At 33.7% G+C, this 16,079-nt stretch overlaps 1 protein-coding gene across 1 annotated transcript; it reads left to right on the forward strand.

Annotated features, from left to right (window-relative positions):
• The first annotated feature begins 818 nt into the window (after positions 1-818).
• On the forward strand, positions 819-15,433 carry LOC139091615 (beta-glucuronidase). The gene is made up of 8 exons (XM_070641758.1): positions 819-1,011; positions 9,986-10,247; positions 10,328-10,479; positions 12,160-12,892; positions 13,768-13,860; positions 13,939-14,199; positions 14,782-14,959; positions 15,034-15,433. Exons 1-8 carry the CDS (start codon positions 939-941, stop codon positions 15,328-15,330), a joined length of 2,049 nt encoding a protein of 682 aa, XP_070497859.1. The 5' UTR covers positions 819-938; the 3' UTR covers positions 15,331-15,433.
• The last annotated feature ends 646 nt before the right edge of the window (positions 15,434-16,079 follow it).

A 16,079-nucleotide genomic window follows, 5' to 3' on the forward strand; every position in this document is an offset into this window, starting at 1 on the left:
AATCTACCGACTATTTCAAAATTTTGTAGGATTAACGGTTTGTTGTAAAAATCAAAATTTCAATGATTTTGTAGAATTCAACTGTTTTAACGATTTTGAAAAATTCAAAATTTCTAACAGTTTTGTGAAATTTCAATCTTCAACGGTTTTGTAAAATTCAAAATTTTTTTGTAAAATTCAAAAATCATAACGGATTTGCAGGATCCAAATCTTTGACTTTTTCACATCCAGTTCATCCAGATTTTGCAACAATATGCCCAACTTCAGCATAACTTCATAGAAACTCCGCTAAACATTCCTTCAAAGCCTTCATAAGAAATTTAATGCAATAAAGATAATGATCAATAATAATAATATTTTTATTGATCAGCCCTACTTTCACCTCCCCCATCCCAAAGAACAAGAACAAGCATAAGAATTATAATTTCCACAAAACGTTAATCAAATTGTCACCATCAAACGTCTATCCAATCATATGATAAATTTAATTATTCATACATTTGTTGTATCCAGTCACGATAGTTTGTTTACTAGCCCCGAACACAAAACAACACTAAACAATGTTAAAATGTGGCAAAAAAGGAACTAACTTATTTTTTCCAACATTTCCGAAGTTTAGTTATATTTCTAACGTACAATGAGTAGGAATGTTACTAGACGTGCTGCGATTAAAACATAAACGTTGTGGATATTTCATGTTATTTGGTGAGTATTTGTCTCTCACACAAGCTGTGGATAAATGTCGACGTAACTGTCAAAAATTTGAATTTTTTTTTTACACTTTTTTTTTTCGTCGACACTCGACAGTAAATAAACATCGGCGATTCATTTGTTATTGTGAATATTATCTTGTGAAATTGAAAGTTTTTTGGATATTTAAAGATCTTGTGGATGTGAAAATATTAAGATACGATAAATAGTGTATTGAAGTGTGTTGTATGCCTATTACTTATAAGAATGGCTTGCATTATAATCAAAGATTTTATCATAGAATCTTTGAAGTAATTCAGTGTAAGGTTTATATTTTAATTTCACAATTATTGTTGGTATTAAGGTTGAGGAGGTTTAGACACTGCTGTTAATTACTTACAATGCTGGTCGAACAGATCCAGGACTTCCTACAGGTCGCTTTAAGCTGGATCTATCGCTGGATTCCATTTGTCAATTTTCAAAACATCCAGCTTCATTCCATGACTTCTTTAGTCATCCACGAGCTCCATTTTGCTTATTCCTACTAAAATCATCAATCCAGTCCACATCAAACACCTTAATCTATCAATTCAAGTCACAAAAACTCCTTTAAGTCACCAAAAAAATTCAACTTTCCTCTTTTGGTGAATTTTATTGATTAATTAATCATTAATGTCCAGTCGTTAATATTTTATGACCTAGTTCTGTCCATTTTACTATTCGAAATTAGTTGGACATACATTAATGAATAATGAAAAAAAACCAAAACTTCTTCTTTGGAATCGAGACAGAAAAAATTGTTATCATAAATAAATTTACTATTGGATAGACCAAAACAAACTGAAAAAAAAATGTTTTTACGTAAATTACTTCATGACTTAATACTAAATGTGATAATTGCTAGTCATACAAAATCAGAGTTGGAAGTGTTATTTAATAACAGAAAAGCCTTGAATGGAATGAGTCAGTATTTTTGTTTTTAGTTAGAAGGTGTTTTCCATAGAACATTGCACTTATAGGAGTTGCTGTGAGAGTATGGAAGTGATTGTTGTTGATTATATTAATTGTTAGTGAACATAATATGTGATTAATTGTTTGATAAATCTGAGAAATAAAGCATATTAAAGAATTAAGTTAGTTTCAAGAGTTGCTGCATAGAAAAACTATATAAGATGATGATATAAACTATAACTTATGGAGTCGAATCCCAAAAATAGAAATTTTCCTAAAAAAAAGATGACACATCATGCCTTTTCAAGTGCGGGTTTTGGTACCGGTAGCTAAAAATACGTCAAAACCGAGACATAGGACTTGATTCGGCATATCTAATTGATGCTATTGTTCATATGATACCTACGTGAATACAAAGGATAGAATTACGCAGTTAGGCACTTTTTCTGACGCATTTATTTGACAAAATCAGATTCTAGTAGTTGCTTTAATGCAGAACACGTACATTGATATTCAATAATTGTTTGAGGATTATGTCATGAATTTAGACTTAATCAGGTAAAAGCAAACGATTTGATGGACTTTTTTCGAATATTAGTCATCTAAATACCCGCTTTTAGTGGAAAATATATTTGACGTTATTCTCAATTGTTTTCTTCGATTACCTCGTCAAGAATCACAAAATTTGTTAAAAACCGTTAAAAGTAAATCCCAGATGACTTACAATACTTGCTACGGTCATTAACTACAATAATTAACTTAGTTAGCACGAAAAATTTCATTGTTTTTGAATGCATTTTAGTAAAAGTTGAATTGACTTCAACAAAGCTAAGTTACTTACTTCCTTGGCGAAGGCGCGCGGGGGCCCATTGTCGCATTAATAATTCATCGAAAGCTGGATCTGTTTTTAGATAACTTCTTCCAGTTTCTAATTCCCAGCACTTTTGCATCGTTGCTCACACAGCAATCCAGAAACTTACAACAAAGCTAAAGCACAATGAAGAATAGAATATGATGTAGAATTTGCTTATAGAACTTCCATCGATGATCTGATGCACCATCCAAAATTCTCTACAAAATGCCTGTATCCTTGATAAAAACCAATAATGTCCATATAGCGCAGTTTTGGTCCTCAACAACCGCGAAGCCCGTTCCGAAGTGTTTAACTCGCTGCATCTACAAAGATCCATATTCTTCATCCAAGCACAATGAACGATTTATTCATTATTCCTATATTTTTGATTGGACAACGTGTTTTTCATGTCTTAACGAGCCTAACAGTGACTCTGAAATCTTGGATTTGACGAATATTCGAGACCAACGGACCTTACAGTTAATTTAAGCAAGCAAAATTCTGTTTCAACTGAAAATCAGATACTCACTTACTTCGATGGCCTTACAGATCAAGTGTGATCCATGGCCTCTCTCAATCAGCAACTGAAGCTGGCTCTATCGCTGGCAACCGCTTGCAAATTACCAGATAAAAATCAGATTCCAACTCTAAATTCCATACCCAAAAATCTCCAGTGTCTAAGCCTCAAAAAATGAAATCACACAAATATTTGTATATAATCATTGACTTTTCATTGTTTATTTTTAAGTTTGAATACTTAATACTGCTCACTTATAATGCTTTAATTTCATTAATTATAATCAAACTAATAAGAAGTCGTTGTGAATACTAATCAATTTGTTATCAATCAAAGCGTTTATTTGCCATATATCATTTACCAATAAATATATAGCACATAGTACGTTCATCCAACCAAGCTTAAGTACACTCCAAATAATCACTCGACGTACATATAAAACTCTTGAGAAATTATTAAATACATAGAATATTGAGAATTGAGTAAAAGTGTCTGTATAAAAGGAACTGAGAAATTTGCAAATTGTCTTCAGTTTGCTTCGTCACTTTTTCGGCTACGGATTAAAGAAAGTCACAGAATATTTTAAACTAGAATTCGACTCTATAGCTTGTGTATAAAAATGAATTTAAATTGTAAGTAACATCGAAAGTGAAAATTTTAAGCATGACTTATTTTATATGCATTGGATTTAAATTTAATTAAGTTAATTCTTAGCTGTGTTTAGTTCCGACTTGATTTTTTTATTGGTGTCTAGAAAATTTTCTTTTATTTTGGCTAGTCCATTAGCAAACATGCAAGCTGTAAATTAATTTAAAGGAATTTGTTTGTTGGTCGTGATAAAATTAGGGAAATGCCAAGCAAAAAATAGAAAGGAAAAGTTTCGGAAGTGAAAAAAATCAATGAGTTCATTCCTTTTGTTTGAATAATGAGAGGTCGAGATTTGTGGACGTAGATATGAAGAACATGACCGGTCGGTACATATTACAATGTTGGCACTAAGCAGCAGTAAATTTTTGAAAGCAACCAAAATTGCCAAATTGACTTAGAATCACTTGATATACTTAGAATCTTAGAATCAATCAAATTACAGTCAATTGTCAAATTTGGTTGTATTTTCCAAGTAAGTTCCTTGAATTCGGAGTCTACTGCAGTGTTGATATGAAAAAGTCATTGCCTTTGACTTTGCAAGGTTTTTGACATTTTCAAAGTCAAAGGCCTAATATAAACATTAGCCTACTGCCGCCTCATCGTCGTAACATTTCAATATGTGCCGATCGGGACAGCGTCTGATTTAGATTTAGCAGTTGACATTAGTTATCTGTGTATGAATTAGTGTAGTGAAAATATCAAGAATGTGAAAATAATTTGGAAATGTAAGCAATAATGAAGATTTTGTTCTATGCGACACAAAAGAAGAAACCTCGACTGTGGATTCTTTAAAGCTCTTCTTACTTATTTCGCTGACGGGACAGATGAAGTATGTTTCATGGCTTCCTTCAGTGTGTGCTTGAAGCTGGCTCTATCGCTGACTACCACTTGCCAAAACTCTTCTTATTAACACACAAATTGTAAGCTACTTTGATGTGGAGGTCAAATGGCAGCAATATGCCTTCAAAGCTTCATGGTGAAGCCATCTACATTTATGTCGCTCTAAATCCCAAACAGAAACTCTCCTTTTCCTTTTTGACACTCGGACATAGAATCATGAATAGTTTGAACTTGAGTTACAGTTCACAATCCATTCCAACAAATCACAAGATTGGATTATTATACTTGAACATAGCATATTGATGACATTATTATGCAATGACTATAAGTGCTAATTTATTGAGTATCAACTTCTAGTCTGACTCATTTTTAATAATGTCAATTCTCAGATGTTTTAAAGTGAATCTAAAATATAATACAAGAATTAAGTTGGCATCAAGCCAGTGTGAAGTTGAATTTAATAGGGTTAAATGGCAGAATAATCAAAAATACAGGAAATGGTCAGTGAGATATTAGTTTGGAGATTCAAGATTCAAGCGTAAATCTGATTCTAAGGGAATTTTTTATCATGGAAATCAACTTTGCCACTTTTATTGGATATTCTTCAATTTTTTGGATTTTTTTAAGACCGAAATCCTACCCCATCCTCAAATTTTTGATATCCATTCTATGCTGACAATACTGAAACATCTCAACCGAGTCTCTAGAACTCAGGTTATGTCCACTTGTGAATTATTAAATAGAATAATATTATTTCCTAATAAGTGACATGACAAGTCAAGAAAAGTCACGAATTCAGTTAACTTTTTTCTTTGTTGATTAAGTATTCAATTAAGTGAAAGCGTGATGCCCGTTCCAGACTTTTGATAAATTAGTTGTGCCCTTAACCAAGACAAACTGGACATAAACTTGACTTTAAATCTTCATAAATTAGTTTTGTCGAATCGGGTGTCATTCGAAGTTTAGTTTAAGACAAGTTTAAGGTTCTGATTCAGCTTCGTCCTTTAGTGCAGATTTAAAATCGATTCGACAGTCTTCATTATTTATCAATGGGTAATGTTATGTTTTAAAGTATCAACCTGAATAGCACAAACCGTCAAATCTTATTGTAAGATTCGGTTTAAGTTCGGCAGAATCCCTGATTTGATCCACAACTCGGCATCAGACTGCTATTATTCTAGCATAGTGTCAGATTTGAACTGAATCTAGCACCAAGTCAGTATCACGCCGGCCTAATACCTGATCTCAGGTCTGGAACTCAGATTCGGTTTAAATCCGGCACCATGCCAGAATAACATTATATTGTCATTTAAATACCTTTTGGTAATAAATATTACTTACTTACTTACTTACTTATAACAGCGGTCTGGTGTCGGATTTTGCATCGAGTAGCCGATTTGTTCTATTCAGCCAAGTTCAGAATATACAGTTAAACATTTATGTGTATGTAAATTAATTACTAGACTGTAGACACTATGAATTTAAATGTTAAGGTCATGCTATAGACATTTGAAGGGCTCGCCAATAATAGATGTGAAGCCATGCACAGTTTATCGACCAACCCTACAAAATTCAGTCACATTATCTGCAAATGCAACAGAAATTCACAAAAAAAATTGTTTAAATTTCCATTTCATATTTAAAATCATAATTCCAACATAAATCATTTCAATAAGCTACCGAATAAATTATTCAACTCTACAATCAGCTTGATTTACGACACATAAAGAACAAATATGATTAATGTGCTGATAATTAGTCGATGACATTGTCTATATGCACAATAAATTCAATTAATGATAATGCTCGTATATGAATTAAAAATTGCTCAAAAAAATGCTCAATTTGATGAATTAATGAGTCCCGAACTCTCGACAAAAAAAGAAAGATCAGTTAAGCAAAGTTCACTGATGTACGTATTATTTAAGATCAATGATCTCCCCAAATGAATATGTTCTTTCCGCTCATTTATTTTTGAAGATTCTGTTCATTCACTTACTATCAAATTGTTTATGAGCACTTAAATATTAATCGTTTATTGACACGTCCATTTGAACGATGTTAACTGACTCACTCATCTAGTCACAGAATTCTCAAGTGAAATTTGAAGTTCTAAGTCATCAAAACATCATTTACAATGTGTGGATTTTTAAATTTTTTTTATGTTTGTTGATTTTCTGTCTTGTCAATTGACATGATTGTGTTAGGAACATTTAGGGTTATGTCCTGGGTATGTAATTTAAAAGAAGAACTAGCCGCTTTAGTTTTTGACAATAATTTCGTTCCTTAAATCCGAAAGTCTAGTTGTAAACCTGATCCGAATAATAGAAACCCGAGTGGAACCCTCACATAAACCCATTGGAACAAGTCATTGGCTAGACATTAACTTGCCTGTAACTAGTTATAATGTACATTTTTCCACTCAAATCCACTCAGTAGCAATTCGGCACGACTCTGACATGATACAGGATTTATTTTAAAGCCAGCAGCTTGCAAGGTCAGGCAAACCTGGAGCTTGATTTTGGATTAATTGGCCGACTTGTGCTATTTTAGTTACCGACTTGTGACATTTCATAGTAAATACAATGAATATCAAAATCGCAGCCATGTCGAAATTGCCATTAAATGTCAATTTTATAACTAGACATTATGTACAGTAGACTAATCGTAGCCAGCATGATCTACTCGGGGAGTGTATGACTCTTTAAGAATTTGTTCAATTTAATTTTACTGATCCGAACAGTCTATTGCGGTGACTTCAAAGCAACTTCGTCTCTTTCTGCTAATATGGATACATTAGCGAGCATGTAGTGCTGTTCGGAATCAGATTTGCAAAGCAGGGCAAATTCTTGATAATTTGTATGGTTTTTCTTACAAATCCTGTCTGCTGTCACAGATGTCTGTTTTGCAGCTCTGGTTCGAATAAGAAACTTCTTACTTGAATTTACTTCAAACTCACGAGACTGCAACAAGTCATAATTTAGATATTTCAAAAGAATTCTTATTTTTCTGTGGTGAGCAGTCAGTCGCGCGCAATTTTCTTATTCATTGAGAATGTTTCGTCTAAATAAACGTTTATCATTAATTGAAGGGTGTGAGAACTGAGCATGAAAGTGAAAAATATATATATTTATTTCGTCTGCGGATTTTTTTTCTACGTCAGACTTTTGAGAATTTTTATTCTTTTTGGCGGGAATGACATTAAGTAATGTGAATAAAGTGGAAGTATATTTTTTTGGGAGATTGCAAATGTTTTGTGGATTTGTTGTTAATGAGTGTCTGAGTTAGTAAACTGAACTAAAGCCAACCTGAACAGCACAGGTTGGATAATCGATCCAAAATTCGGCATCCTGTCAGAGTCACGTCAATTTGGATTTATACCGGATCTGGCAACACGGAAGGGTCACACCAGCTTAGAACCAGATTTTTGATCAATCGACCGACTTGTGCTAAGTATTTAGAAGGCACTAATAGGCCAAAAATCCAGACCAACGGCAGAGTGACTAGAGTTAGGCCAGTTACCTTGGAATCCGGCCTCAGATCAGAGTCATGACGACCTAAGTTCGGATTCTTGGCCATTTCTACGCACTGTACTTTCCGGGCATTGTCTTAAATCTCTATCGTGTCTGGCTCTTTGCTAATTGATAACCTATTCATTCATAATCATAAGAGCATAAAAGCATTAGCATAGCAAAATTCCTTTAATGCTCTTATCACTGCTCTACATATTTGAATAAATCTTTTCTGATAAATTACATTCAAAAATCATCATGTGACGTAGATTTGACTTTATCATATATGCCATTCACAAAATTGGCATCATATTTCTCAATTGTGAGATTTTTTTTGTTCAAAAGTTAATAATAGCTCTTTGTTATGAGGATTTTTGATTAAAACACTTAGTCAGGCAGTCAAGGCAGTCATAATATTTGAGTAATTTTCAAATCGTAAGATATAAGCTGAAACACATGTTTTTTATTGATATTTGAATTGCATCAGTTCTGATTGTTTTTAAGTAAATAAATCCTTAATGCAATTTAGATCAAATATTATGAAAAAATTGAGATTTTATTGGATATTGATTCCCAAGGTTTATTTAGTTTATTATGTTGGAATCAATGGATTTTTTTACAAACTAACAAAACTGCTGATTGTACTAACTTGTGTCTTTTAATTGAGAATTGATTTCAAATTTTTAGAAGATTTCCATTGTGTTAGGCTTTAAAAGTGTTTAGAACCAGACGAGAGTTTTTCTAGTACCATAAATAATGAATTAATAAGTAACAACTCAGGCGACATAATGAGAGCCAGACTTACTTCGGTGTTCATTTGAAATCCGCATGAATTTCAGAAGGATTCTGTCTCTTCCTTTATGTTACTCGAAACAAATAGCTAGTTCTCTATTAGAAATTTGAGAAATATTTAATATTTGATCTAATTAATTTACAATCAGACAAAAATGAACGAACCTTAAATGCTTCGTGATGGAGCTTTAATCATTTTGCTTTGTGTTGCTCGGATTGTAATTCTGATCCATAAGACTTTTCCTAAATGTAAAAAGACTCTAATTTTTAATACAAATTTTTCGAATTTTGTATGGAAATATCAACTCGACTCTACATACTCTAACATTCAATGAGCATGCACAAGAGTATACTCTAGGGTTTGAAAATTACTATACAAGTATGCGCATTCTGTTTGCAAGTTTTGTATATAAGTGCTAGAATTTCATGAAGATTCTAGTACATGTACATATGCAAGATTTTCAAACGCTATGCGCATACTTACATGGAATTGTCGAATCCCTTGTATACACAATCTATATAATTAAATTTTGTGAATATAATAATGATCTTGCTCGTTATCTGTTAGGGTATTATATACTAGTAGACTTCAAGATCTAGTTACAGATATCTAAATGAATGATATTTCCCAAAACTCCAATTTTCCAACCCTGTCAATAAAATTTCTTTATTTCTGAATCTCACTTAATATCCCAATGTTAAGCAATGATCAAAATATAGTACAATCAAGTTCCGTAGAAATATGATGAGTAACATGCATAATGATAGAAATACATCAACTCCTTGTTGTATGACACATAGATCAGATAAGCATAGCTCGTAGTTTGTAGACATAAATTTGATTCACTTTATTATTTAATAATAGTTAGCCATGGATTAATTTTTTGAGACTTAATAGAATTTAAAAAGTTTAATTGAAATTTTAGAGAAAAAAAAAAACACCATAAATTAATAGCTGAAACACTTATCAGTGCCGAGAACTGCTTTTTTTCTGTTTATATAAACAATTTTCAGTCTCTGTGCAGCATATACTTGATTTTTTTTCTCTCTAAATTATTCTATATTGAATAATTGATATTTTTTTTTTGTTTGAGTTAGTTTTTCGTTAGTTATATTTTGGAAGTCGATCCGATCAGCAGCAGACACATGCTGTAATGCGTAAAAAATTTTTTTATCTTACAGCATTTACATTTCTTCTGATGGGATTCGTTGGATATATGGTACATATAGTTTTCGGTACAATGTTATTTTCCGGTAACGAAAGAGTCACACAAGGGCTCTTATATCCGCGTGAATCAGAGACGAGAGAGGTTCGATCATTAGATGGAATGTGGAATTTTGCTAAAAGTGATACAAATAAGCCATCAGTAGGCTTACGAGAAAAATGGTATTTGAGAGAATTGAGAGAATCAACAAATGTGATAAACATGCCAGTGCCATCAAGGTAGCTTTTTTTTTTGTTAATTTACACAATTATTTTAACCACCTAATTATCATCTTCATTTACCGTGAAAACATTAATAGCTACAACGACATTGTTGAAGACAGTGAAATGCGTGATCATGTTGGAACTGTGTGGTATGAGAGGAAATTTTTTATTCCACAATCGTGGAAAAACCAAAGAGTATTTGTGAGATTTGGAAGTGTGCATTATGAGGCTTATGTTTGGATTAATGGTAAGTTGATTACTGCTTAGTGCTGGGTTGTCCAAAGCAGAGTTCGAAGTCGAGTCAACCTTTTTCATACAAAATCTGAGTTGATTTCGAGCTCTGGATCCAACTGTGTCACGACACACTAGTGTTTCGACATTGCAATTCCATGATATCGTAGCTCCGGTCGAGGCTTACCACTAAGGTGTGCCTTGTAAAGTTTGCCGTGACAAAAAAAAGTTTGGACAACACTAGCTTATAGATTGAAGTCGATTCAGAATTTGTTTGGAAAAGTCGACTCGACTGCATCTAAAATTCCAGTCGACACCGAAATCATTTGCTGCTTTTGTGAACTTGATGTGATTCTTGCGGATTATTCTAGGGATAATTGGGTTTTTAGATGATTTATAAGTTAAAAAGTAAAGCTAAATATTCATCTTTTGATAGTTCTTGATTCAGTGGTTCTCTAACTATCCCGGAAAGTATAAGTCGGCTACTTGCTTACTTACTTCGATGGCCTTACAGATCAAATGTGATCCATAGCCTCCCTAAGAAAAGTCGGCTAATCGATCCAAAACTCGACACGAAAGCGGCGTGACATTGACGTGATGCAAGATTCAAACCTAATCTAGCACTAAACTATGTCAGGCCGGCATCGTTCTGAATCTGGTATCAAGTTAGATTCTCGCCGTGCTCGTACCAGATTTTGAATCCATTAGCCGACTTATCCTATTCGGTATGTTCTGCGACACTATGGTATGCCACCTAAACCTTCTGATGTGCCACAAAAAGTTTGATAACACAACAAACTTACACTTGGCTGATCGTCATACATTGAAATGTTACATTATTTGATGCATACTATCAGGTTTCCTAAACTAGTCAACAGCATATTCTAACATAGAATATTGTAAAGCTGATGATTAACATAGTAAATACACATAATGCAACAGATAACACATGATCTTGAAGAAATATTTCCATTCGTTTATTTACTTAAGTTTATGTTTAATTTGTATCTCCATTACCTTACACTCTAGAAGTAGTTGATGCATGTGTAAATTATAAATAGAAATAGATATTCTCTTTTACGATGCATTTAAATAGTATCTGGCAATTTCTAATACGGGAATGAAGTGGAAGTAAATAGTGGAATTTTAATGCATTGAGCGGGAGCAGGAGCGTAGGCAAAAAAGGGGATTTTTGAGATTAGGGGTGCAATGTACAATATAACATTCTTAGGGTGTTGAGCAGGGGCTGGACAACCTAGAGTGCCGTACCTTCAAACTGAAAAATCGATGTACCATTTTATGGAATGGAAATCAAACTAAGATGTAACTAAGATAAGGTGCCCTAGAGCAGTGGTGAGCAACCATGTTTGTGCCATGGCATACCTTGATGATAAGCCTCGACCGAAACCGCACAAAATGGCATTTCCAAAAGAATTTGACAGCACACAATTCTGTCGCAGCACACAAGTTGCTATCCACTGTCCTAAACCAAAAATCTACACCTTCGCATCAAAACAATCCCCAATAACTAAGGTTTCCTGAAGACCTGGTCTCGAGGCTACCCGAAAAGTCCCGATCTCCGTCTCGGCATCAGAAACCCTTAACGATAACCCCAAGAATCACACCAAGTTCACAAAACTTCAAACTCCCATCCTATAATTCACCTAAAACTAATCTAAACATATTCCTTCAACAGGTAATCTCGTTGTGCGTCACGAATTCGGTCATCTTCCATTCGAGGCAGAAATCACCGAATATGTAAATTTCGCAAAAGAGAATCGCATCACTGTGCTGTGCGATAATGTATTGCTACAAACAACAATTCCACAAGGGAAAATTGTCGAACAAGATTCCGATAATGGAAAGGAAATAATCCAGCAATATAGTTTCGATTTCTTTAATTATGCTGGCATTCATCGTTCTGTACATTTATATACAACACCATACGTGTTCATAAAGGAGGTAATTCTCAATCCAAAAGTGACAGAGGAACGGGATGGTCTTGTTGACTACAAAGTCGTGCTGAATGATAACTCAACGAATGACTTCAACATTAAAACAATTATATTCGATAGAGACAATAACAATATAACTGAATCTATGGCCAGTAATGATACATTAAGTGGTGAAATTTTAATTAAAAATCCAAATCTATGGTGGCCATATTTAATGCATCCACAACCAGGATATCTATATACAATTGAAATTCAATTGACAAATAATGATGAAATAATTGATATTTATAGAACAAAATTTGGAATTAGATCTATCAAGTGGAATAACTCTTCACTTTTAATCAATGATAAGCCAATATATTTTCGAGGATTTGGACGACATGAGGATAGTGATATTCGTGGAAAAGGACTTGATTATGCATTGTTAACTAAAGACTTTAATCTGTTGAAATGGATTGGTGCTAATGCTTATCGGTAAGTATCAGATGTTGGGAAATTATGGATGGAGTGGGTGAGTGGAATAGGATGTGATTAGTCGACTGTAAGTCTAGTTGCAAAATTGACGAATTATAGAAAATCCATCGACTAAACACATATTGTGTCACTTGGGGTGATGACATAGTCGGAGGCTAGTTTCTTAGAGGGTATACCCTTCCAATTGGGGTGATGATGAATTCAGGGATTAGCGTTTTAGGGTATATCCTTCTTATATTAGTGACAATATCTGACCTGAACAACACAATTCGGTTTATTGATTCAGATTCCAGCTCTAGACTTGCAAGACTCCTGAATACTCCCAAATTCAAATCGAATCCGGTAACAAGTCAGTGTCACGCCTGCCCTGGACTGGATTTATGATCGATTAACCGACTTGCGCTTTTAAGATTGGGTAGTACAGAGAAACCGACCAGATCAGAACTAGATAAGTCTCAATGAAAGTTGACCCTAACTCTTAAACACGTCCATAGCTACATTGCTCATCATGCACATCAATTGCCATTGTGTTTTTCAAGCCCGGGATTGATTTGTATGCAGTTTTTAATCCCGGGATTACATACATTTTGATGCCCGGGATTAAAATCTCTAATGGCGATCCATGATCTCCTATATGTGGATCCTGAAACTAGCTCTATGATTGACTACTGCTTACCAATATCCCATACTTTTGTGGAGGAAATCCCCTAAAAATTAAAAAAAATTGTCCAGAGAAGGGAATGCCTCGAAACCTCCCTTACCTCTAGATACACCCCAGTAATTTCTATCAACATCCTCAAAATCCCATTCATCCATCAATTCATATTCAATAACAATTAAAATCTATTTTTAAAATTTTTCTCTCTCAAATCCAGAACAAGCCACTACCCCTACTCCGAAGAATCAATGCAATTTGCCGATGAATACGGTATTATGATTATCGATGAATGTCCATCTGTTGATACTGAGTAAGTACATTTAAGCTTCAAAATTACATTATTCTATTTCAAATTAAATTATTCTAAATATAACAATGTAATTAACAGAAACTACAGCCAAAAGTTATTAGAAAACCACAAATACAGCATCGAGCAACTCATTCATCGTGATAGAAATCATCCATCCGTTGTAATGTGGTCAATTGCAAATGAGCCAAGAACACAACAGTCAAGTGCTGATCAATATTTTGCTGAAGTTGTGAGATATACAAGAGAATTAGATCCAACAAGACCAATTACAGCTGCAATTGCTGTTAATTTTAAGCAGGATATGGCAGCACAGTATTTAGATATTATTAGTTTTAATAGGTGAGTAGTGTGAGATGTTGAAGGATTATTAGAGCAGTGGAGTATGTGATCACTAAGGGACAGTCACGTCGTCGTGTTACCGGCAAGAGATGAAGGCGGTTAAAGCACTACAAAGGCTATTTTTAGCCGGTTTTTAGGGTCTTGTGCTGATTGGTCTGCAGTTTGAGTTTCAAAATATGAAGAGCGATTTATTGAGATTCGAACCTATGACCGCTATGTCCGCATCCCAATAATTAAGTACTTTAGTAAGAAAACACTAAGCCAAAGAGCTATTTCAGCTGTCAGGTCATTTAAACTGCAAATTCCACATTACTTACTTACTTACTTAAATGGTCATAAACAGCAACTGTCGAACCTCCCTTAGCTTCCGGTTAAAGCAGGAAAAAAGCTCTATTGCTGACTACCGCTTTCCAATTTCAAGTTCCGTTGTAATACTTTCGGCGAACATCCCCATTGCATTGACTAAAATTAAGTCACCTTCTATTTTGAGAATCATCAAAAAGGAACTTAATTACCAACTTAATATCACACAAATTAAGAATCCGTACCTTAAATTCCATATCCTCCACTTGTCCTCCACAGATACAACGCATGGTATCAAAACACCGGCAGACTAGACATGGTCACAAGCTATGTTGAAAATGAGGCAAGAGATTGGCATGCAAAGCATGGTAAGCCTGTATTAATGAGTGAATATGGATCCGATACAGTTGAAGGATTGCATATGTTGCCAGCATATGTGTGGTCGGAAGAGTTTCAGGTAAATATTCGATGGAAATTCCTCAAAAAATTCTTGTGCATAGAAAAATATTTTTTTACTTCCTCCACATGCAGTCACAGCAATTTTCGAAGCATTTCAAGGCATTCGATCAATTACGAAGTGAGGGATTCTTTATCGGAGAATTTGTATGGAATTTTGCTGACTTTAAGACAGCACAGACGTATACAAGAGTTGGTGGAAATAAGAAAGGTGTATTTACCAGAAATCGACAGCCAAAAGCAGCTGCACATCTTCTCCGTAAGCGATACTTTGAACTCGCATCCGAAATCGATCAATTTCATCATAAGCCAGATAATTTGTATGAATATACTAGTCAGACACAGAATAAGTTGCTTAAAAATGAACTTTAGATACAAAAAATTTTTTGTAAGAAATTTTCTCATGCGAATTAAATTAAAGTAAATTTTTTACAGCCTTAATAATAAAAAAGATCAAGTTTTTCATGATTAAAAATTTATTATGATTTATATAAAAATTTACCATTTGCAGGCTTACAAACGGAAAATTTATGTACGCATCTCCTCCTTGAATCTGAAGTAAAAAAGGTACAAAATACCTTTTTTTTCAGCTCCTGAATTTATGCAAACCGCAAATCTTGAGCATTCTCGTGATATTTACACGAAACAAATTCATATATCATGAAAATTATTGTGAGAGCTTTAAGCATCGCTGAGGTCATAACTTAATTTGAATAATTTTAATTTGGGAGTTAAATAATTGTGGATAAATATTTAATCAATATAAATTAAATTACTGAGTATGAGTTTTTGATGTCGGATAGTGGGAAATGCTCTTTAATGGATATTAATTATTTGCTTCGCTGGCAGTGCAGATCAATTGTGATCCAATTGAGAATGGATACTAAAAAGTCTAAAAATTTGGATAAATTGAGTTGTGTTCAGTATTGAAACTGTTAGGTTTAATGCTGGACAATTTATTGAATCCTATGTATGCATGTCTAAGTATGCTATTCCAAAAACTCATGAAGAGAAGCTGTTGATATGGATAATATTGCATTTGGTATCGGTAATTGGCAGACAGAAGTCAAATTTAGACGACTTCTTAAGAAGAACAGAACAATTTTCGTTCCTGACTTAAA

This window comes from Chironomus tepperi, unplaced genomic scaffold (assembly GCF_022539635.2).
Source record: "Chironomus tepperi strain 1889 unplaced genomic scaffold, CSIRO-AGI_Ctep_v1 contig_257, whole genome shotgun sequence".
Taxonomy (NCBI): domain Eukaryota; kingdom Metazoa; phylum Arthropoda; class Insecta; order Diptera; family Chironomidae; genus Chironomus; species Chironomus tepperi.